Here is a 24,768-nt window from a genome sequence, read left to right as displayed (position 1 = left end):
ACTCCACAGAAACGTTTGAAAATCCCTGGTATGCCTGAGAGGTGCTGTAAGAAGTGCGGCAAGGACAGTACGGATGATCTCCACCGGTCTGTGGAATTTCCAGGGTTGAAGTCCTTTTGGGAGAAAGTACGTTTATCTATGGTGGCAATGACCAGCAAACTGATCGAGGTAAGCGCTTGTCTTGTGTTGTTTGTGATACCCCAAGAGTCTGAGGAAGATCCATATAATCAGAAAACAAGGAACATAATTTTTTATTTGATAATAATAGCAAGGAATGCTATTTGTAGAAAATGGCTGGATCCTGATTCTCTCTCCCCTCCCCCCCCCCCCCCCCCCCCAACCACCACCCCCCAAAAAAAAGCTGAAAGGCTGGTTATAGTTAGGTCCTATGATTAAGAACACCACTTGGGTGTTCTTTTTCCTCTCAATGTGGATCAGAGCTTGACAATGCTGTATCATCAGGGGCAGGAGGACCATGGGTCATGGTGCTGGGTGTGGTCTGGGCGCAGGTGGGCCCAGGTGAGCTTCCCTTTGGCGGTAAGTAGGTCCTGGGGTGGGCGGAGATTCTGTTGGCGGGAAGAATGGTGAGTGGAAAAACCCAGGTGGGAAAACCCAGGCAGTGGCAGTGTCACTGGATCAGGGTGGAACAAGCAGGAACTGGAGGTCACAGGCAATTGGCAAGCCAGGTGTCTAGGTGCCTACTGAAAGAAGAAAAGAAAAAAAGCAAAGAAGCAAAATAGAAAGAAGAAAGAGTAAAACAAAAATGAAGGAAAGAACGAAACAAAGAAAGCAGTGAAGGAAAGAAAAAAGTAAGGAAGGAAAGGAAAAAGGTAATGAAGGTAATACATAAAGATGCACAATACAAAAAGGAATGAAGGCAAAGAGAAGGAAGGGGATAAGGAAAGAAAGAAGGTACAGAAAAGAAGAAAGAATGAAAAGGCAAAGGGGAAAGAAGGAATGAAGAAAGAAAGAAATAATGTTAGGCAATGATGAGAGAAAGAAATAGGAAGAAGGCAAAAAGGATTGAAACAAAAAATGGAGAAAAAAAAGAAAGGTGAGAAAGACAGGAAGGAAGGAAAGAAGAAACGAAAGGAAATAAGGCAAAATAGAAGAAAAGAAAAGATGGAAAGGGGGTTCACATTATAAAATATTGGATACAAAAAGTCAACTTACGTCCCACCTACATGTAAATAAGACAGTTACAAGTGTACTGCAAATGAAACACCATAAACTTTGGTTTTATTCCTTGGCAAAATTTATCAACGAACCATTGGTAAAACAGAGTCCAGGAACACAACATGGTATCCTGTGAAATAGCAGAAGTCCACTTCAAAAGGAATTTACAACACCATTGGAAGGAGACAAGAAGTGATGAAGCTGGACTATGTCCTGTGCTCACTTAAAGGCAACCTACCATCACATCAGGCAGCACTAGCAGTAAAGGGAACTCCTGGTGTGCAGATGTACACCTTGTGAAAGAGAAAAATAGTCACTCAAAGTGACGATAGCCTGGGGCATAAGTAGGCTGAACTGCCCCTTGCTGTATGCTGTAGTGGGCGGAAGCAAAATTAGAATGACACAATAATGGACCAATGGGTGAATAATATACTCTAAGTATATTATTATACATATTGTTTTAGTAAAATCAAAAGTTTTTGGATACCGCTGACCTAAAAAGCTGTCATTTTTCACAGTGGTCCAATGCTACTTACTCTCTCTAAAACTTTCCTCAGCACTCAGAAAGGGGAAAGGGAAGGGGTACAAAGGGGACCCATTCCCTTTGGCAAGTAGGTTACGACCCAAATTTGGGTGTGTGTAACTTTTTTGACTAGAATTGTGGTTGCAAACCATTAACCTATTACATACATTTTATTTGGAAGGAACACCCACAACATCCCTTTTCCAAATCCTGAATCAGCATCCAGTTGCAGCCCCATTTCAGGAGTCTGTAAACATTTACCGACTTCTAAAATGAGATCTGTAGATTGGAAAATCATTTTTTTTGTGTTGAAAAAAACTCTCATTTTCTGTGCTTGTGACCAAAAAACATGGACAGTGCATCTGGTCCACAGACTAGCAGAGTTTGAACATCTCTGGGATGTTCCTGTGTATCTCACTAGGGACTCTTTCAATAACAGTTTATAATCATAACAACGTTTGCAATAAAACCCTTCTGAAACTTCCGGTCATTTAGTTTTGTAATTTAAACCAATCAGGTTAGAAAGAAAAACGCACAGTAGAACAACAGTTCAGTATTTACATGTTTAATTAAAGCAGTGATAATATTACGGGCAGTTTCGAATTCAATTCTTCTTAACATGACATCTCCCAGGTGGGAACACAATCAACACTTCCGGCATTACTGACTGGACCAGCTCTGGAACAGAAGATCTGCTTCGCAAGCACTTTAAGAGGCCTTATAATGTCTCCAGACATAGAAACAAAAAGTAGAAAATCTTTGGCACGGAGCTCCGAAAAACCAGCCTTAGAACTGCGCCCAGTTTGGGCTACAAAAAAAAAAAACACACTGGACTTGTCAATGTGTTACGCCCATAGTATCACCAACAGGACAGGTTAGATACAGCTAATGCAAACAGTATATTTGTCATTTGGTTTATCTGTAACGTAACACTTTTTGGGTGCCTAGAGACAGTGTATTGTGCACTATATAAGGGGGTCATTATGCCATTATATAATAGCATCCCTTCGATTCTCTCCCAAAATTCCTCATTAAGCACCAACATGCGGTCTGCACATCCTTGCTCAAAATTGGTACTGATTCACAAAAGACAACACGCTTGTGAAAGTTCCTTCAGCTACTACAGCAGAGTAATTTGCATGTGAGTAAGTTCACTGAGTTCACTAAAGAAAGTAGAAGAGCAAATTATGAGCACGAGTTAACTACACAGGCATAGCTTGACCTTTAATTAAGTACAGCCGATGTCCAAGGGCTGGGAATGCGAATAATGGTGTAAATTCATCAAGGAGAAAATTCCCAATAAGGTTTACTGATTAGAAGCGCATAGTTTGCTCCTGTTTTTCCTTGATTTAATGTACTTGTGTTTTAACCCGTCTTGATGCAGACATTTTACTGGGTCAAAAAAGGTTTTTGTTTATTATTTCTTCCACAAACTCCAACCCTTTTTTTTTTTTTATTTATTTAAATAAACGCCCTTTAGAAAGTGCAGGAAACAAAATATTCCATGTGGTGATGACCACCACAGCTTAGTGCTGTTTCTTCAACACTACAACTTTATATGTAATAATTTACATATGAAACACAAGGAATACTTTCAGAATTAGCACAAATTCTGTATTATGCACAGATGTAAGGATACATTAGACCCAAGCCACATTGTTCACATGAACTAGGACCTTTGTGAATCCAGCACTTTTGTGATTACTGAAGGTGTTGTTTGGTTCTCCACCACGTGTGTAGTAATATAGACAGCAAGGATATGTTTTTTTGTCCTCGTCTATTTATCTAGTTTAATCAGGTTTCAAATTAACAATCTATTGTCAACCGCTACAGCAGTGGATCACGTTACCTGCACTTTTTTGGGTGTCGAATTATTCTTTCCTAAACATTATCTCATCACTGATGCCTATGCACCAGCCTTGACTGTCCAGCCACATCCTGGCTACTGTTTCTGTAGTAAGACTACACCCAACTTCTCCACTCCGCTTGAGCCTCCCCAATCTCTTTTGAGAAATGCACAACAATAGAAACTTTTTGCTGCCACCAATTTCATCCCTTCTTCCCATCTTATGTAATGGGATATTAAACAAAGAAGCTACAGAGCAAGCAGTTTGGCAGTCAGACCTGCAGGTCCTTAAAGGGATCACCTCCCTGGCATGTAACACTAAATAAAAACAAATTCATTGATTACAAGCCTGTCATGGTCTTACACCCCATCCTTATTTGGGAACTGACCTCCAGTCACAAGGGCCTCCTTCCGTCAGTTGTAGCTAGTATTCAATAATAACTGGGATTCTGAAACTTGTAATATTACTGAACCGTTTGTAAGTATAGGTCTACAGGCCCAACCATGCAAAGTGCATTCACAAAAAGAAAACCAGGATGGGCTGTGTGATCCGCTTGACTTGGGGCTGGTTGGCAGCTATGTTGTTCCCTAGTATATGTTGGGTTTAAAATGTTCGATTTTCTACATTGAAAATGTATTTATACCCGAAGTAAACATGAGGATTCTGAAAACTATACCATCTTTGTTCATACTTTGTTGGTCCTGGTTAAGTCATTACAATGGTTCACATGCATTCCTCAACAGATGTCAGAAACCTGTGGTATTTTTTTGTCAACATCGCCATATTTGTGGCACTTTCTTTATTATTTGCACAAGTTTTGTACGTAAATTGTACCATTTTCTTTCTCTCACACAAAAAAAAACAATTCGCCACTGGGAGATTATCAACTCCACTTATTGTCTCCCTATTTGAAGGTGTCATATGTTAATGGATAAGCCCTCAGATTTTTTAAGGATTGGTACCATGCAGGTCAGCCCACACTAACCTGTTCTGGGTGGCTGGCGATGTAAATTTTTACTACTACAGTTTTACTCCTTGGTAGTCCAGTGAGGCACAAGATTCAGCCACAAATCTTCCCAGATACCCTGTGTAAGGAAAATTAAAAAGTACAAATCTCCAGCGTCTCACATATTCTGTATGTGTGACAAAATGTGTTGAGTCCCAGCTGGTCTGCACCCCAAGGAAAAAGATCACGTTCCTGTGAGAAGAGGTTAGTCAAAGTCATCAGCCTCTTCTCTGAGGGATTTGCCACTGCAGGTTGTCTCTAGTGACGTAATGTATTGCATTTAACTTATGTCCCTCTTGCGCATGGACAGACTTGGACATAGCCAATGTATGTGCGATCCTCCTTCCCAGCTTGCTGTGGGGGATATTCCCTTCAGGTAAACATTGTATTGTCTGAATGTCTGTACATGTCCTTTCTTTCCAAACCAAACAGTGAAAAATATAAAATGCACAGGTGCATTGTGAGCTAATTACTGCCCATTTAGCAAGGCACTAATAGTGAATGCTGTGGCTAAACAGAGGACTTCACTGGCACTGTTAATGGTCAATCACCAATGGTCAATGCATGCCACTAAACACAACCCTTCATCTGCACTGCTTATGGTCAGGCAGAAATGGTGAATGCAGGTCACTGAACTGAGGCCATCACAAGAACCCTTAATGGCCAGGCACCAATGGTGAAGGCATGCCACTAAACACAACCCTTGATCTGCACTGCTTATGGTCAGGCAGAAATGGTGAATGCAGGTCACTGAACTGAGGCCATCACTAGCACTGTGAATGGCCAGGCACCAATGGTCAATGCATGCCACTAAACACAACCCTTCATCTGCACTGCTCATGGTCAGGCAGAACTGGTGAATGCAGGTCACTGAGCTGAGGCCATCACTAGCACTGTTATGCATGCCACTAAACACAACCCTTCACCTGCACTGCTCATGGTCAGGCAGAAATGGTGAATGCAGGTCACTGAACTGAGGCCGTCACTAGAACCCTTAATGGCCAGGCACCAATGGTGAAGGCATGCCACTAAACACAACACTTCACCTGCACTGCTCATGGTCAGGCAGAACTGGTGAATGCAGGTCACTGAACTGAAGCCATCACTAGCACCCTTAATGGGCAGGCACCAATGGTGAATGCATGCCACTAAACACAACCCTTCACCTGCACTGCTCATGGTTAGTCAGAAATATTAATGGCCAGGCTCCAATGGTCAATGCAGGCCACTAAACACAACCCTTCACCTGCACTGCTCATGGTCAGGCAGAAATGGTGAATGCAGGTCACTGAATTGAAGCCATCACTAGCACTGTTAATGGTCAGGCACCAATGCTCAATGCATGCCACTAAACACAATCCTTCACCTGCTCTGCTCATGGTCAGGCAGAACTGGTGAATGCAGGTCACTGAACTGAGGCCATCACTAGCACTGTTATGCATGCCACTAAACACAACCCTTCACCTGCACTGCTCATGGTCGGGCAGAAATGGTGAATGCAGGTCACAGAACTGAGGCCATCATAAGCACTGTTAATGGCCAAGCTCCAGTGGTGAATGCATGCCACTAAACACAACCCTTACCCTGCACTGCTCATGGTCAGGCAGAACTGGTGAATGCAGGTCACTGAGCTGAGGTCATCACTAGCACCCTTAATTGCCAGGCACCAATGGTGAATGCATGCCACTAAACACAACCCTTCCCCTGCACTGCTCATGGCCAGGCAGAAATGGTGAATGCAGGTCACTGAGCTGAGGTCACCACTAGCACCCTTAATGGCCAGGCACCAATGGTGAGTGCAAATTACTAAACAGGCTTTCGCCAGCACTGCTAAGGAGAGGCATTATTGGTGAATGTAGGACGCCAAGCACAGAAATCACCAGCTCTGCTAAATGCCAGACACTATTGGTGAACGAAGGTCACAAATAAAATGATTCACCGCACTGCCAATGGACAGTCACAAATTGTGACTGCCGGTCATTATACACAGGATTCACAAGCACTGTCCACAGCAAAAGTACCAGTAGTCCACAAGGTTACTTAACAGATGACTATTCACCAACATCCCTTGTTTCTTAGTAGTAAGGAAAAGGTGGTAGTGGAAACCTACTTTGCCACATTTGTCTCCTTTCATTATAAAGCCGCCCAATACAAAAAGAGCAATATAAAATGGATACATATATACAGCCTACATATTTACATGTAGATGCCCCACCCAGAATCTGGTATACAAAAGAATCAAGCATCGGCACTGACAGGGGGGCGTGTGCAAAGTACTGGAGCCCCCTTAATAGCCGGGATACAACCCTTTGACAAGGACAAAAGTTTCCACCACATTCTACTTCTCCCTTGGGTAGGGGAAACTCAGTGTCACCCACCTCCATCACCATTTGGGGATGTGACCTTGCTGTATCCACCAAGGAAGGCGTTCTTGGACTAAAAAATTATATTAAAAAAACAGTATCCTACCCTCACCACGGCTGAGTTACTGGGTTGCAGGGTATACCACAGGAATCCCGGAATTAAGACGAGAGTGCATCACCTTCCAAGCCGAAAAGTGGTGAGGGGACAGAGTTGGGGGTGGGGGAGGTGTGTGTGTTTGCGCACGCGCATATGGGGTGAAAAAGGAACTGGCCCATGTTGTTGAAAGAGTCCAGGCTCATGAGCACTGTGAGAACTTAATGGACAGGAAGTCAGAAGGGAGGCAGGAGAGAAAGGTACCGGATTCTTCCCCCTTTGCCTGACTTTCTCCACCACCTGGAGCTTTTCCTCCACTGCTGCAGCAGTTTAAAGAATTACGCAGGGGCATTTCTTCGATTCCTTCTTCTTGGGGCTCACGCTTGGGGTGGGCGGGCTCTCCAGCTCGTGGAATTTTCTGCAGAAGATATAGAGATGTCAGCTCATGAAGCTCAGGCTGTGCATGACGTCAGGGAGGAGGCAGAAAAAAAACATACTTGCAACACATTACACAATACATCCATGAAATTTTAACTTGTCTCATCCCCAGATTTTATATGCCCATCACTGCATGAATCAACAGCAGTGCTGTCAACTCAAACCCTATCACACTTGTGTTGCTTGTAGGTCCCTCACCCCTTGCCTGCCCCATCCACTAAATTGTGCTACTGCACTAAACCCCAGCAGCCACAAACCTGCAATTGCACCATCTCACACCTTTACAAAACACGCTTGCACTCAGTACCACCACATACTTCATAACAGTCCACTTGCATGAAATAAAACACACTTGCTACACCAACAATTCACAGTTTGAGATTCTAGTTTGTACGACTGTGCAAACATACACATCAGACGGCGCAGAAGTATTAGGATCACAGACAGTTAATTCAGCCTTTAAGAACTTACCAATGGCAGAGATGTGCTGTGCAAATACCTTTCACAGATCAGAGACTGGTGGCAGGCACTTACTAGAACATAGGACCCGCCTTGCACATATAAGATTTAGGTTTACTGCCCTATGGACTGTGATTCATATTCTTCCCAGAGTAGTCAGTACTACTACATCACAATTTATGGGTCTGTAGGCTGCTGCAAGTGGCACTAGGTTACAGGTTTGGGAGATGGGGGAGGAGTATTCACCTGATTGCCCGGACCAACTCATGAAAAGATTCGTCCACGTTCATACGGATCTTAGCAGAAGCCTCAATGTACGGAATTCGGTTCTCACGTGCAAAACTCATTGCTTCTTCTTTGGGCACCTGTGGCAAAAAGGAGAGGAGCAGAGGGCCAGGTAAGTAAAAGCAGAAGATGAATATTGAGGGAAATGAATATGTAGCACAGATGGGAAAGGAGGAAGAGTGAGGGACAGAGGGAGTGGATGCAAAAAGTAGACAAGGCAACAGCAAGGAAAAAGAAGAAAAAAAAGGAGAGGCAGAGAAGAAGAAAGAGAAGTGAGAGGAACAGAGCAGATTAAAAACAGAGTTAAAAAAAGACAGAAAAGCATAAGGAAAAGAGGAGCATGCAACACAAAAATAGGTATAAATGTTAGTAAAAAAGGAAAGAGGAGACCTAAGTAAGAGAAGCCAGAAGGAGCAAAAGTAATTTCGAGTGGTAGATATCAACAAGGAAGAGGGAGATGGCCGAGTGGAAACCAAGTGCAGACAGAAGAAGGAAAGAAGAAAGCGGCAGGGGGAGTGGATTGAAAAGGAAAGTGTGGACAAGAGGATTGCACAGAAAAGGGAGAGAAAATTAGAGTAGTACAGCAGATGGAAAAGAAAATGGCCAGGGAGGAAGAAAATGGAATTATGAGCACTAACAATGTAAACAAGGAATTCTAGTTTATATCTACATCCTTGAATTACACAAGAAACTAAATGGTTACTTACGGAAAGGTGTAGATTTGCAGCTTGAAGAATTTTCTGGATTCACATGGTGTGCATTATTCTGCAATCCAGTGGTTGGGTCTGGAATAGCCTTCTTGCAGTCACCCTTCTCTATTTTTCTTTTTTTCTTCTTGTGGGCATGGTTACCGAATTGGGTTTAAAACCCCCCTTATGCAGTGTCAGATATATAGCTTGGAAATCCCTCAACGTAGCTACCATCTTGAGATTCTCTTTCTTTTCCTTTATGCTCTGTGTTCTCCTGAGTTGAGTTGTAAATACAGCTCTTCTGGTCAAGGTGGGCAGGTTGCATGTCAATCCAGAAAATTCTTCAAGCTGCAAAACTACTCCTACCGGTACGAAACCATTTTGTTTTCCAGCGTGAATCTTTCCTAGATTGACATACTTTGCATTGAGTACAGAGTGATATTTCCTCCCGTGGGCATGCTGGGTTCTTTAGAGGCTGTGTTTACAAACAAATGTTGTCCCACTCCTGCCTCCCTGTTGATCTTAATGTCCATGCAGTAATGTTTTGTGAAGGTATGTACAGATGACCACGTAACAGCTATGCAAATGTCTTCTAGTGCAAAGCCTGGGAAAGCAAGGGGTGCTCCTTTTCCTTTTTTCCTTGTTGAATGTGCCTGAGGTCTTTGTGTAAAGTACTTCTCTTGCCTTGTGAAAATATTGTATTGTCTGTACTATCCATCTTGTGATAGCCCCTGTGGTGACCAGGGATCCCAGTCTTGTATGTACAAAAGACGCATACAACTGTTTTCCTTTCCTTATGGCATGTGATGACAACATTCAGTTTTCATGTAGGCATTGGCCCGCTTCTTGGGGATGCTACTTTCTTTGCTCCCTCAAGAAAGCATTTTAACACTGGTGGGGTAAAGAAACGTCTCCCAAGTATGCTTCTTGCTTACGCCACTATGGCTGGTAGTTGGACTTTGATAGAGGCATAGGAGAGATGCTTGTCCAGTAAATGTGGCATGTATCTAATGACTTTAGCATCCTGTGTTTCCCTGGCTTGTTACACCATTGTTGAAACCTCTTCCACTTGTTCCTATTGCATTTCCTTGTTATTGGTCACCGTGCTTCTTTCAGAATCTCCATCGCTGTCCTTAGCAACTTGAGGTGGCCAAACTAAGTCCTTAGGAGCCATGCTGCTAGACTGAGTGTGTTTGGTTTGGATGCCATACCTGTCCCTCCTGTATCGTTAACAGGTCTTGGTGTGCTCAGAGTGTAATGTACTGTCCTTGGGATATCTCCAAGAGGTCTGAGAACCATATCTGTTGAGCCCATTGTGGGGCTATCAGGATTAGATTGACCTGTTCCTGACTGCACTTCTGGATCACCTTCGGTATCATTGGAATTGGTGGAAAAGTGTAAGCAAATCTCTCTAAACATTTTATCGAGAGGGTATATACCCCAGTGACTCTGGGCGGTACAACCTCGATGCGAAGCTTTGGCATTTCGCGTTTTTGTGTGTTACAAATAGGTCTACTAGTAGCATCCCCCAGATCTGGAAGTTCTGCATTAGCACATCTTGTTTTAGCTCCCATTTGTGTTTGGTGCTCACTTACTTTCTTGCTTAGCATGTCTGCTTCTGTGTTTTGTTTTCTTCTTAAGTGTATTGCCACTAATCATACTCTATCGCTCATGTTGAAATCTCCTAGGCCAAGGTTGATTGTTCAGATAGTACATTGTTGTTGTGTTGTCTCCTTGAATCACAACTGTCCTTTCTGTTATATGTTTCTATAAGGCCTTTAGCACTAAAAACACTGTCTTCTTCTCTTGGACATTTATAGATTGCAATGCTTCCTCAGTGCTCCAGAGGCCTCTGGTGTTTTGTTTGTGTATGTGAGCTCCCCATCCCAAGTAGGATGCAGCTGTTGTGATGGTCAATGAGGGAGTTGGTGGTTTGAACAGTTTCCCCACTGTTAGGTTTTGGAGGTTCCACAATTGCATTTCTTGTTGAACCTTATCCATAACAACCACTTGGTCGTCCCAAGTTTGACCATGACCATTGTTGTTCGACCTATTCCTATACTGGTCTCATGTGTAGTCTTGAATACAGTACCAGGGGGCTGCAAGAGGCGCCATACCTATAATTTTCCCCCTGTTCTCATCGTCAGACAATGCCCCTTCTCTGTTAGAGGTGCCTCAGTTTCATGATCGCTTTGACCCTCTTATCCAGTGGTCTAACCTTCGCAGTCTAGAAGTCCAATATCGCTCCCAGGAATGTTTAGTTTGTGTCTGAATTCTGTGATGATTTTTCATAACCGATGATGAACACTACTGAGCTTGTTGATATTCTTTCTGCACTGGATGCTTGTTTTTCGTCTAGCCGGTTGTCTAAATAAGGGTAGACGTTTATTCCTTCTTCTCACTGCAGGTGTCCTCAGACCACAGCTAGGCATTTGGTGGACACTTGTGGGGCTGATTTTACTCCGAATGGTAGTACCTTGAATTGCTAGTGTGTCTTGTTCACTGCAAACCTTTGTAGCTTGTTTACTGGTATGTGTAGCTAGGCATCCTTGAGGTCTATGGTTGCAAAGTATTTTTCTTCCCCAAAGGGATGACTACCTGTAGTGCTTTCTCCTACTGGTGACTTGTGTAGGAGGGTCCTTTGTGAGTATTCACTTTCTATTGTGGTTTCCCCCTTTCAAAGTATCCCCTCTTCCTCTTCCATGGCAGCAGAAGTGCTGGCTGGAGCTTGAGCAATACTGCCATTGAGAGGAGAGGGATGGTTTCACTCCTTTGGTTGCAGATAGTTGTGAGTCGTATGTGCCTGTAAGGTCCCTCTTGTGGCCGTCTTCTTTCACTGGGTCTTGCCTCCCCGGAATGTTCCCTTATATTGTAGGACTCTCATGGCATTGGTGGTTCCTTTATCTTATTTCATGTGTTGAAGGTCTTCGTCTACTGCCTCTCTAAATAGACTGTAGTGATTGTAGTGTCCACTGCGTCGAATGCGGATTTCAGGCACGTACTGGCGACTGTCTTGCCCTCCTGCAACACTGCACTTGCCCTCTTGTTGTACTCCTCTGGCAGGTGTTCCTTGAGCTCCTACATTTCATGCCACGGTTTATGGGCATATCTCTTTAGCAGGGCATTCAAGCTGGCTGGCTGCCACTGTGTTTCTGCTGATCTTTCTATTTTTCTTCCTACCATGTCCACCCTCTTTCCTTGTCAGGGGGTGGCCTTGGCTTTAACTAGCTCTTTAAACTCTTCCCTGCCCTAGTCCAGCATGCTAAGAAGCATTGGGAGAGATCGGTTTCTCTTCTACCTGGGTAGTAGTGTTTCAAGGAGGAAACATGTTTCTGATTGCTTCTATTCCAGCAGAACCCCTTTAAGTGTCTGCACTACAGGTTTCTTTACTAATCTTTACTACTGTAGTGTATGCAGTGAAGTCATCTGGTGATGACAACTTTGATGGATAAGTTTCCAAACCTTCATCTGGTGAATCTGTGTAGGTGTCCTGCCAGTCAACCACTGCCCCCTGTAGGAAAGTAGCATCTTTCTGACATAGTTACTCCCTCTTTCTGCCTGTGTCAGTGTGTTTAGACTGTAGTACACTGGGATCCTGCTAAGCAGGACCTCAGTATCTGTGCTCTCGCCTCTAAATGTGGTTGCTGGTGAACATTTTACACCCATAACTTGTATACTAGTGCACCCTTGTAAGTCCCTAGTATATGGTACTTAGGTACACAGGGCAGTGGTGCACCAGGGATCTCCAATGGGCTGCAGCATGTATTATGCCACCCATGGGAGCCCATACAAACTGTGTCTGCAGCCCTGCCATTGCAGCCTGCGTGAAATGGTGCACCTTTCACTTCAGATGTAAGGCTTGCCCGAATTTGCGGTCACTGCACTTCAACACTGTAAGTCACCCCTCTGATAGGCCCTTCAGCCCAAGGCCAGGGTGCATGTCCCTAATTGTGAGGGCACCCCTGCATGAGGGGGGTGCCCCTACAAACCCCAGACTCCATTTACCGGGCTTTGTAAGTGCAATGAAGCCATCTTAAGGTATGTAGTGGACACTGGTTAACGGGAGTGGCCCAACTACATAATGGCTTCTCCGAACCTAGGCTTGTTTGGTATCAAAAAACATTCCAGTGCTAGTTGCATGATCCATTGTACTCTGGGGGTTCCTTAGAGGATTTCCCAGTTCTGCCTGTGCAGACTTACGGGGTATGGCTGCCAACCCCAGACACTGTTCTGCCCTCCTGCTGATGAGCCTAACTCAAGCAGGGAAAGGAAGAACAAAGGATTTCCTGCAAGGAAGAGGTGTGACCACCTCTCCCATTGAAAATAGGTGTCTCTGGGCTGGCGTGGGGTGACCCCTGAGCTCCACCAGACTGCTATGAAGGGCACATTTGGTGCCCTTCTTGCATAATTCGGTTTGTACCAGTTCAGCGAAACCCCGGTTTGTTCCTGCTCTAGCGTGAAACCATACAAAGGACAGGGGAGTGACCACCCCCTTTCCAGCTCCTCCCATAAGGAGGTGTACAGAGCTCTGCCAGGTGACCCTTCATTCTGCCATCTTGAAAATAAGATGTGCAGAGGCCCCTGAGAGCATCTGACTGGTTAGGCCAGGTAGATGATACCCTGACCCCCTCTGATAGATTGGTCACTTCAGAGTTTGACCAACCCCTTTTTAGGGTTACTTAAGGGCTCCCTGGATGGTGGGTCCTCAGATTCGTTGAGCAAGACTCTACAAGGAACTCTCTGCAAGACATCTTCTGCTCCTGGACTCTAGAACTGCTACTGGTCTGCTTTTGGAACTGAAACAAGACTGTATCCAGTTGGGAGAGCTCCCACTGCAATATTTGTTTTTCCAGCTCCTGCAAGATTTCTGCAACATCCGTGGCTGTACATCCTCTAGGGTCACAAGGACTCTGCCTGCATCCAAGAAGCAGGAAGGAATCTCCCTTGGAGTGAAGGAGTCACTCCCCTGCATCCACAGGCACCTCAAGACGACGACAAATGATTGGTGGATCCTGCTGTCCCATGGACAACGTAAAGGCTCTGCTCATAGGTGATGGTTTCTGTAGTCCCCTCCGGGTTCAACTTGTCTTCTGACCAACTTAGGGGAAGGTGGGCTCTTGCTGCAGCCACTGGAACGGAACCCCTGTGCACTTCCACTGTTGCTTTTGTCAAGGCTTGTTGGCTCTTCCTCCAAGAGCTCTTTGAGCTCCTAGAAGCCCCAGCCTCCAGCAATCTGCAACTCCAGATTGTGCTTCCACCCTGCAGCTCCTGCGATGTGGGACTCCTGTTTTGTTTTGCTGCTGAGGCCTCCCTGCAACTCCCTGTGCCTGGTGCCAGTCGGTCACTCGTGGGGGCTCCTCCGACTCCGTTGGATTTTCTTGCTGCCGAAGGGCTGCCCTGACTCCCCTCCAAGGGTTGAGTCACTTGGACCTTGTTGGTCCTCAAAAACCTGCAGTCTTCCTTGCATCAGCTTTCTGCATTTTCCAAGGCTTGTTGGAGACCCTGCTGGCCACTGACCCTCCTGCAGTTCGGCGACCGACGTGGGACAGCTCGTGGGCGACTCAAAGGATCTCCTGCACCCCCCTGGACTCCCAACTTCACCGTCCTGCAGGAACTTCACCTCCAAGAGGGTGGGCATTGTCTACCTGCACCGCCTGGACATCTCTGACTGGTCTGGACACTGTCACTTTTTTTTTTTTTTTTTAAAGTTCTTCATGTCCAAAATCTACCTTTTGTTTTAACCAGTCTGGTCCACAGGTCGCAAAAGCCGCTGAACAACCAAGGTTTCCATTGACTTCAACAAGGGTTTCCGACGCCACTTCACCCCATGCACCTGGGTTCCCTGGTGTAAGTACTCTGGGCTTCTGAGTATACACAGGTGGAGGCACTCTCCAACCTTCTTTCTGCCAACTTCTTTCTTCGGGGTCCACTGGGAAGGGTCCTGAATCCATGAAAATCCAACTGTAGTAGTCCTGTGTTAGCCTACGGGACACCTGGCTCTATAACAGCTCTGCACCCAGGCGCTTGTGGGATTTCTAGTACTTACCTCTGGTAATTTCCTACTACCCCCACACTTGGGATCCTAACACACTTACCCTGGTTGGGCACTTTCTTAGTATATGGTTTGTCCCTCGCCTCCCATAGGCCCTTGTGTATTTTTAAGCTTTTCCTGATTATTGTTAAGTGTATATGTTTGTGTGTTGATATCTCCAGGTGGAGATATACCAATGTTAGAGTACCTTTAGTGTTCTAATAAAGACACCTTTATTTTTGCAACACCTGGTGTGGCTCTTTCTTGTGAACAGTTACTGACTATCTATTGTGGTATTGCAAGTGCTTTAACCTCCTCCTAGATAATGTTTAGTTGCTCACTACAGATACCCCTAAAGAGCTTTTGCTACCTGGACACCTAAACACTATCACTCAGGGTGGCCTGGACTCAGTATAGGGTGCCACACCATAGTTTACCATAAACTGAGCCAGCCTTCTACACCCCCTATGCCTCCTACACCCTGTATTTGTGAGAGTTCCACCTGTTGTTCTTCCTTTAGGTCAAATTACTTTGATTCCATCTCTTCCAGCAGCTCTGGGGTGATAGGCTTTCCAGCTCCTCTGGTTCCTTTGTTTCCACTTACTTTTTCAGTGGAATCCTGTATCCCTGAAGGGAGTCATCAAATTACCTTTTTTTTCTTGATTAGGGCTTTGAGTTCAGTCTCGAGATGCTTCCTCATCTACCTTGAGAGATTTTCTTTCAGCGTTCGGTTTTGTCTCTGTGTTTCGAAGGCGATTACTTTTCCAGCACCAAAATCGGGTGTTTCAGTGACCTTCGGTGTTGATGCAGAGTAGCTTTTCGGTGCAGTTGTGGACTCGGTCTTTGCAGGTGGCGCCAAGCTTCTTTTTGCCACCTCCCTCCCATGCCTTTGATCCTCACTCGAAGTTGAAGCAGGTTTTCAAGGGTTTGCCCATCGGTGGCCCTGGTCTTTTACCAGTGTGGCTCCTTGGGCTTCACCCTGCCCTACGGCATTGAAAATTTCGACAGCATTGCTGTTTCTTTAGTCCAAAGTTTTTGATGCGGTTGTGTATTGGCCCTGAGGATTTACCTTCCTTCTATGCACCTCCTTCGGCACTCGCCTGTGGCCCTTACTAGCTTGGCCCTTGATCACCTCTTAGAGGCCTGATTCTTCTCCTTCAGCCTCCTCTGTCTCCAAGTTGTCGCCCTCGTTGCTAGACAGCTAAAGTTCTTTTAGGGACTCCTGCTTCCTCTGAGGCGACATAATCGTGTAGTGTGCCCACCTCTGTTGCTGCCTTGCACTGATCGTCTTGGGCCTCAAATTTGTGCATGCCACGCATCCTCTGCACTGTGGTCCTTTGGGAGGCAGAGGTTACAGACAACCTGTGTGTCTTTCTGGGTTTACTTGTGATGGCACTTGGGGCAATATCTAAAAGGGGTATTCTCATACACATCTCTCATTCTCTGACCACACGGTCTCATCATGTTGGTATTCTCACCTTGGTGGTACTCTTGGTAGTTTTCTGCGTTTTCTACTTCTTATCAGTCATCGTTAATCGTCGTCCCTCAATGGTGATTTAGAAAGAAAACTGTTTTTATTTTTTGCATCTACTTCTTCCTCAACTCTGGAGCTTTCCCTTAGGCTTCCAGACTCAAAGCTGGAAAAAAGAACCTGAGGATGACTACTATGTCACTGGATTTCTGGGGCACATGTTTGACGTCACATACAAAGGGGTTTAAACCCAAATGGTCGACAACGCTCCCAAAAAAAAAGAAAAAGAGAGTAGACTACAAGGAGATCCTTCCAGACCCAACCACTAGATGCAAGAATAATGTACAACATGCAAATCTAGAAAATATTTGTGCAGAAAAACATGGCAACTGAAGCAGCACATTTGATTATTGTTTCATTTTCCCATAAAAGCACAATTATTGTATACCTATAAACCTACTGAACTTCAACAAAATTTGGTCTATGCTTAGTGAGCATCCAAACATAAACAAGAGGAAACCAAATACTCTGCTGTTATGATAGCTTTGCAACTTGATATTTGCTATTGATTCACATTTGCATTATCCTGCGTGGTGGTGGCTGGACCTGAAATTTCAGGGGCTTTTTTCAGTGTCTAAAGCATATTATGGGATGACTCTAAAGGAAGGAATTACATATCTATTTACAAATAGATCTTTCTGAATAGTCTCTTATGTGCAGTATACTATCACCCTGGGTACTAAGGACAGAACTTCTGGTCCAGAATAAAATTGCAATTGTGAATATTTATTTTAATTAGGTTTGGATTTGCTGAAAATTGCACAGTTGCATTTTAGAATAGTTTATCAAAATACTGTTTTATGATCAACCAGATAATGCAGTATAAATATAATAAAAAGTCTTTAAATGCATAAATCTATTTTTTAGACTTTAATGCTTTTCCCCTTCATGGCCATCTGATTTTCATTTGACTTCTCAATTGCTCTTGATTGTTCCATCCATTTGCATCTACTTTTATTATCTGATTAGATTTTGTCAATATACAAATGTATTTCTTATATTTTGTTTGTCTGGCAAGAAGTCCGTTTTTTTCTGATTTGAGGATCATCCAACATTGGGATTATTGTATGTTATAAAAAGGAAAATATCACTTATCCAGTGTACATCTGTTTGTGGCATGTAGTGCTGCAGCTCCACATGCTATGCATGCATAGATCTTCCGACATCTAGTGTTGGGCTCGAGTGTTACAAGTTGTTTTTCTTCAAATAAGTATTTTCGGAGTCACAGGATCAAGTGACTCCTCCTCTCAGTTATAGTGCGCATGGGCATCAACTCCATTGTTAGATTGTTTTCCCGCAAAGGGTGAAGGAAGGAGTGATAGAGTATAAGAATATAAAGAGATGTCCATGCAAATGTAAATTAATATACACATGTACAAATGTTAAAGGTAAACGACTATAGGCTTCCGGGAGGAGGGAGGGTGCATGTGAATCTGCAGCACTACATGCCCCAAACAGATGTACGCTGGGTAAATGACATTTTCCGTTCAGTGGCATGTGTAGCTGCAGATGCACATGCTATGTATAGGCTACAAAGCAGTTAGTCCTCCCAAAAGAAAGTGGTGGCTAGCCTGTAGGAGTTGAAGTTGTTTGAAATAGTGTTCTTAAGACAGCTTGACCTACAGTGGCTTGTTGCTGTGAAAAACATCAACACAGTAGTGTTTTGTAAATGTATGAGGAGTTAACCATGTGGCTGCTTTAGATATATCAACCATTGGTATGTTTCCTAAAAATGCCATTGACACACCTTTCTTTCTTGTAGACTGTGCTCTAGGAGTGATCAAAAGTAGTCTTTTTTCTTTGATATAGCATGTTTGTAGGCATCTAACAATCCATCTTGCTAAACCTTGTTTTGATATAGGTTGTTGGAAAGCAACGAAAAGTTGCTTTGTTTTCCTAAAACCGTTAGTTCTGTCTATATAGTACATAAGAGCTCTTTTGAGATCTAGATTATGAAGAGCTCTGCCACAGAGTCTGGCTGTGGAAAGAATACTGGCAATTCCGCTGTTTGGTTGATGTGAAATGGAGATGCTACTTTTGGTAGAAATTTTGGATTTGTTCTAAGTACAACTTTGTTTGTGCACTTCTTCAAGAGTGAATGCTTGTATTTCACTTACTCTTCTTAAAGAAGTAATAGCTACAAGGAAGGCGACCTTCCATGTTAAAAATTGAATCTGACAACAGTGCATAGGTTCAAAAGGTGAGCCCATGAGTCTGGTAAATATGATATTTAAATTCCACGATGGAACAGGTGGTGTTCTAGTTGGAATAATGTGTTTTAATCCTTCCATGAAGGCTTTAATAACAGGAACTTTAAATAGAGAAGTATGTTGAATAGTCTGTAAGTATGCAGATATTGCAGAGAGGTGTATCTTGATGGATGATAAAGCCAAATGTGATTTTTGCAAATAAAGTAAATAGCATACAATATCTTGTATAGATGCTGTAAGTGGATCAGTGTTTTTAGATTGACAGTAGTATACAAATCTTTTCCACTTGTTTGCGTAGCATTGTCTAGTAGTAGGTTTACATGCTTGTTTAATTACTTCCATACATTCTGGTGGAAGTTTTTGGTAACCAAATTCTATGTCTTCAGGAGCCAAATCGCTAGATTGAGAGCATTGGGGTTTGGATGCCTGTTTTGACCTTTGTTCTGTGTTAACAAATCTGGTCTGTTTAGGAGTTTGGAATGAGGTACTACAGACAGATCTAGTGAGTGTTGTGTGCCAATGCTGGCGTGCCCATGTTGGTGCTATCAGAATCATGGTGAGTGTTGTTTGACGTTGTTTGCTGACCAGAAAGTGAAGGAGTGAGAGAGGGGGAAAAGCGTAAGCAAATATCCCTGCCAGTTGATCCATAGAGCATTGCCCTTGGATAGGGAATGTGGGTGACTGGATGCTAAGTTTATGCATTTTTCATTTTCACTTGTTGCGAATAGATCTATCTCTGGTGTTCCCCAATTTTGAAAGTACTTTTGAGGTACTTAGGAGTGAATCTCCCATTCATGTGTTTCTTGGTCATTTCTGCTTAGGAGATCTGCCAGCTGATTGTCTATCCCTAGAATGTATTATGCTAACAGACTAATGTGATTGTGAATTGCCCATTTCCATATTGTTTGGGCTAGTAGGGACAGTTGAGATAAGTGCGTCCCGCCCTGTTTGTTGAGATAATACATGGTTGTCATGTTGTCTGTTTTTATTAGAATAGTCTTCTGTTTGAGAAGAGGTTGAAACACATTTAGGGCAAGAAATCAAGCTAATAGTTCTAGGTGGTTTATGTGAAGCTGTTCCTGTTTGGCATCCTATTGCCCTTGAATGGTCTGATTGTTGAGGTGAGCACTCCAGCTGATCATTGATGCGTCTGTTGTGATTATGGTCTGAGGCACAGGGTCTTGGAATGACCGCCCCTTTATTAGATTGCTGCGATTCCACCATTGAAGGGACATATGTGTTTGGTGGTCCATCAACACTTGATCTTGAAGTTGACCGTGTGCCTGAGACCACTGTTGTGAGAGGCACTGTTGTAAGGGCCTCATGTTTAGTCTTGCTTGTGGAACTATAGCTATGCAAGATGCCATCATTCCTAGAATCTTCATGATAAATCTTACAGTATATTGTTGATTTGGCTGTATGTGTGGTATGAGATTTTGGAAAACTTGTATCCTTTGTGTATTTGGATAAGTTAGGGCTTTTTGAGTATTTAGGATAGCACCTAGGTAAGGTTGTACCTGTGCTGGTTGAAGGTGTGATTTTTGGTAATTGAGAGTGAACCCTAGTGTATGCAAGGTTTCGATCACCTAATGAGTGTGTTGTTGGCATTGTGTAAAATTGCTTGATTTTATTAGCCAAACGTCTAGATATGGAAAGACATGGATGTGTTGTCTTCTTAAGTAGGCTGCTACTACTGCTAGACATTTTGTGAACACTCTTGGAGCTGTTGTGATGCCGAATGTCAATACTTTGAACTGGTAATGTTTTCCTGCTATGACAAACCTGAGGTATTTTCTGTCAGCTGGATGGATGGGTATGTGGAAATACGCATCTTTGAGGTCTAAAGCAGTCATGTAATCTTGTTTTTGTAGTAGTAGAATAACATCCTGCAGAGTTACCATGTGAAAATGTTCTGACAGGATGTATAGATTGAGAGGCCTGAGGTCCAAGATGGGCCTGAGGGTTCTGTCTTTTTTGGGGATGAGGAAGTATAGTGAGTATACTCCTGTTCCTTGTTGAGAATGTGAAACCAATTCTATTGCTTATTTTAATAGTAGAGATTGTACCTCTTGTTGCAACAGAACGTTGTGTTCTGGGGACAATTTGTGGTATCGTGGTGCAATGTTTGGAGGGGTGGAGATTAATTCTAGGCAATAGCCATTGCGGATAATTGATAATACCCAATTGTCTGTGGTGATATTTTGCTGTAGTCATCCCCCTACAGGAGAAGTGTGGAGTGGAGGGGTGGGAAGGACGTCACTGCTTAGGTGGTGTAGTGGCTTGCTTTGAGGTTTGGAACTTGCCTTTGTTCCTGAAATATTGTCCTCTATAGGACCCTCTAAATACCCCTCTTTGATATTGGGTTTCTTGCCCCTGCTTTGCCTGGGAGGTAGAAGCATCAGAGAACTGTGGCTTAAAACCTCCTCTAAACTGGGGTCTGCGAAAGGAGCCTCTATATGGTGTGGTATATAATGCCCGCATTTGCTTTCGCACTATCTGAGTCTTTTCTCAGTTTCTCAATAGTGGTGTCTACTTCGGGGCCACATATATGTTTCTTGTCAAAAGGCATATTAATTATTGCCTGTTGAATTTCTGGTTTAAAACCAGAGGAGCGTAGCCATGCATGCCTTCTAATTGTAATGGCAGTATTGACACTCCTTGAGACTGTATCAGCAGCATCGAGGGCAGACCTTATCTGGTTATTGCTTATAGCCTGTTCCTCTTTTACAACCTGTTGTGCTCTCTTTTGATGCTCCTTTGGGAGGTGTTGTATAAGATTTTGTATCTCGTCCCAATGGGCCCTGTCATATCTGGCTAGAGGTGCCTGAGAATTGGCAATTCTCCATTGGTTAGCCGCTTGTGTGGCGACTCATTTGCCAGCTGCGTTAAATTTCCTACTTTCCTTATTAGGAGGAGGTGCGTCTCCTGGTGACTGGCTGCTTGCTTTTTTCCTAGCCACGCTGGCTACCACTGAGTCTGGAGGAACCTGATGTGTGATATAGGCTGGGTCCATAGGGGGCAGGCTTATATTTTTTGTCAATTCTAGGGGTGAGGACTCTAGCTTTGACAGGCTCATTAAAAATTTGCTCAGCATGTTTAACCATTCCAGGCAACATTGGGAGACACTGGTACCTGGAGTGAGTAGAAGACAGTGTGTTAAATAGAAAGTCTTCTTCCAGGGGTTCAGAATGCATAAGCACTCCATGATAAGCCGCTCCCCTAGAGACTACTTGAGTGTAAGCAGTAGTGTCTCCTGGAGGAGAAGGTTTAGATGGGTAGAGGTCTGGATCATTGTCTGGAATGGGATCAGGGTCATAGAGATCCTATGGGTCTACTGTATTTTCATGTGAATATGAGTGTGTTGGAGAAGGCAATGTTGGTGGACTATTAGGAGTTGAAAAATAAAGCTATGGAGAGTGAGGAGGAGAAGTAGGGAGAGGTGCTGCTGGTTTCTCCTTTTGTTTCTGCACTTTTGCTGGTGGTTGAATTGAGTCTAACTCCTCTTGAAAAGCCAGCTTTCTTTTAGTCTTTAAAGGAGGTGCAGTGATGATTTGTCCAGTCTCCTTATGTATATGGATTCTCGATTGTCTTTCATCCATAACCTCTAATATTGGCTCAATCTCAGTCTCTTCTTCAGAAGCTTTGTGAGATTCGTGCCTGGGCTTTGAGATTTGCTTTCTTTTTCTCTAAAGTCCATGTTCCTCTGTGTATGAGGATTTTTTCGGCTCCGAAGTTTGGATCTTTTTCGGTCACAAAAAAGTACTTGATTGTTTCGGCTCACAGTGTTGAATTTTCTACTCTGAGGAATGAGGTTGTTTACTGGAGTCTGAGGTGGAAGCTTTAACCGATTTACTCGACTCTGAGGTGGATGGAGGAGTAGCCTTTTTCGGCGCCGACCCCGAAGGTCAGTCGCCAACAGTCTTTTTTCGGCCCGAATTCATGGCCTTCCGGCACTGGTGTAACCAATGCCTTTGGATGTTTTTTATCTAAGGGTGTAGGGGCAGACATACTCACATGCTGGCCAGCTGTGATGGGTCTATCGTCTTCTGATTCTTGTTAGGAGTCGGTGTCTCGGATGGAGACTGCTGTCTGCGCCTGCTCTTCCTCCATGACGTCGAGATGTTCGGTGCTTTTCGACACCATTTCCAGTCTTTGGGCCCTGCGATCTCTCAAGGTCTTCTTTGATCGAAACGATTGACAGGCTTCACAATCTTCCTCCCGATGGTGTGGAGAAAGGCATTAATTACAAACCAGGTTTTGGTCTGTATATGGGTACTTTGTGTGGCACAGAGGGCAGAAACGAAATGGAGTCCGATCCATCAGGCTTTCCACGCGGTAGGCCCGAACTGGCCTGAGTTGGACGCTCGCACCCTGAAGGGCGAAAGAAAGGTTCCGACGGTACTACCGGTTCGATGCTAGATGGAAAACGAGATCAAAACAATACCAATGAATAAGTAGGTTTTCTGAGATCTTCCGATTCGAAGCGAGAGGAGACATGTCCAAACCGGACAGCAGAAAGAAAACAATCTAACAATGGAGTTGATGCCCATGCACACTGTAACCGAGAGGAGGAGTTCCTAGATCCTGTGTCTCCGAAAAGACTTCTTCAAAGAAAAACAACTTTCTAACACTCCGAGCCCCACACTAGATGTCGGAAGAGCTATGCATGCATAGCATGTGTATCTGTAGCTACACATGCCATCGAACATAAAGCTTTTCCTCACTCAGTAGCTGATTTCACTAAAATTTCTCTTTCCTTTAAATTCTGGTGTTTTATTTAAGACCATCTTAACATGTGGCATTTAGATCAAGTGCTAGCTATTCCCATATATGAGGTAAGACCATTTAATCTGTGATTTGTATCTTATTTATTTTTAGATTTTGTTCTATAATAAAGTAAGAGTAACATATTTACACTCTTCAATGAATCAGAGGGGAAGAACTGTGTTGTACGACATTTTATGACTAACCAAGTAGCATTCTTTCTTACACAAGAATATGTTGTTATTGGTTTCAATTGAATCTAGTAGGTGGCTTCTAGGCTAATCTTTGATGTTGGTAAATGTTACATCTAAGGTTCAATCTTTGGTCTCCGATGCCAAGTAAAGTTTTATTTTTTTAAATATTTGTTTGCAAGTTACAATATTACTTTCATCATTGTTAGCTTTATTTCGGTAAAACACAAGTACCATAAAAGTGCATCACAAATTAACAATTTTACAAAAATAAACTATGTATAAAAGTCCTAGAATATAAAACATTTTCCCTATAAAATTCGTGCCATATTATAGAATAGTGCAAAAATGCAAAGTTTTTCATAATAAATGTCATAGATCGAATATATTCCTAACTAAAAACGATAAATAGGATAAAAGTAGAAAACATTCCCATTATAGGCTCCTATTTATGAGATGGCTTTAACATTTTTGTTCTAGCACGCCAGATTTCATCTAAGTAGCTGGCTAAGGCAAATGCCACCGCGCCCTGGGTATTAGACCTGAAAATTCTAAGGGCTGCAAACCAATTTTGGAAGCCCATGGTTCTACAAAGAGGTACAATCCATTTGATTCGTTGTTTATCATAAGCAGGACAATGGAATAGTACATGTGCACTACATTCGGGAAGGCCGCAGCCCATCGGGCAGAAGTTGGCATGAGGATCATCTTTAGACCAAGTACAGGTGAAAGAACGTAGTGGTAAAAAGCCTAGCCTGAATCTAATGTAAAGGGCGCGGGCTCGAGGGAATGTAATCAGATCCATATACGATTCAAACTCGTAATGACATTTGACTGATGTAAACTTATCTGTCAAACTACCTAAAGGGACCTCTGCTAGTTTTCCCAATTTAAGCCACCACCAATATACATCCTTTACAATATGTACCGCATTTTTGGGTAGATCATAAGGGACCATCCAAAAGTGGGCCAACCCCAAATTGGTCAGACTAGCTCTAACGTAATTGCACCAAGGGATTTTTCCCAGAGCTTTCAACCATGTCCTATATGGGCTAAGTGTATCCAGAGACCATATTCTGATCCAGTATAATATTGGTTTCAGCGCTGCTGTGTGTGCAATAGAGTCTAAATTCACGTCCATACGGACAGGCATCATAGGGG

General features: G+C 43.5%; 1 protein-coding gene across 1 annotated transcript in view; it reads right to left on the bottom strand.

Annotated features, from left to right (window-relative positions):
• Nucleotides 1-2,248: 2,248 nt before the first annotated feature.
• RRAS (RAS related) overlaps nucleotides 2,249-24,768 on the bottom strand; it is a 117,934-nt gene continuing 95,414 nt past the window's right edge. The window contains exons 5-6 of the mRNA XM_069200972.1: nucleotides 8,153-8,271; nucleotides 2,249-7,427 (exon numbers count right to left, since the gene is read on the bottom strand). Of these exons, the coding sequence (XP_069057073.1) occupies nucleotides 7,340-7,427; nucleotides 8,153-8,271 (207 nt within the window). The 3' untranslated portion in view covers nucleotides 2,249-7,339. The remainder of the gene's footprint in view (nucleotides 7,428-8,152; nucleotides 8,272-24,768) is intronic.

The sequence above is a fragment of the Pleurodeles waltl genome, chromosome 7 (genome assembly GCF_031143425.1).
Source record: "Pleurodeles waltl isolate 20211129_DDA chromosome 7, aPleWal1.hap1.20221129, whole genome shotgun sequence".
Taxonomy (NCBI): domain Eukaryota; kingdom Metazoa; phylum Chordata; class Amphibia; order Caudata; family Salamandridae; genus Pleurodeles; species Pleurodeles waltl.
This window is presented reverse-complemented; position numbering and strand designations above follow the sequence as displayed.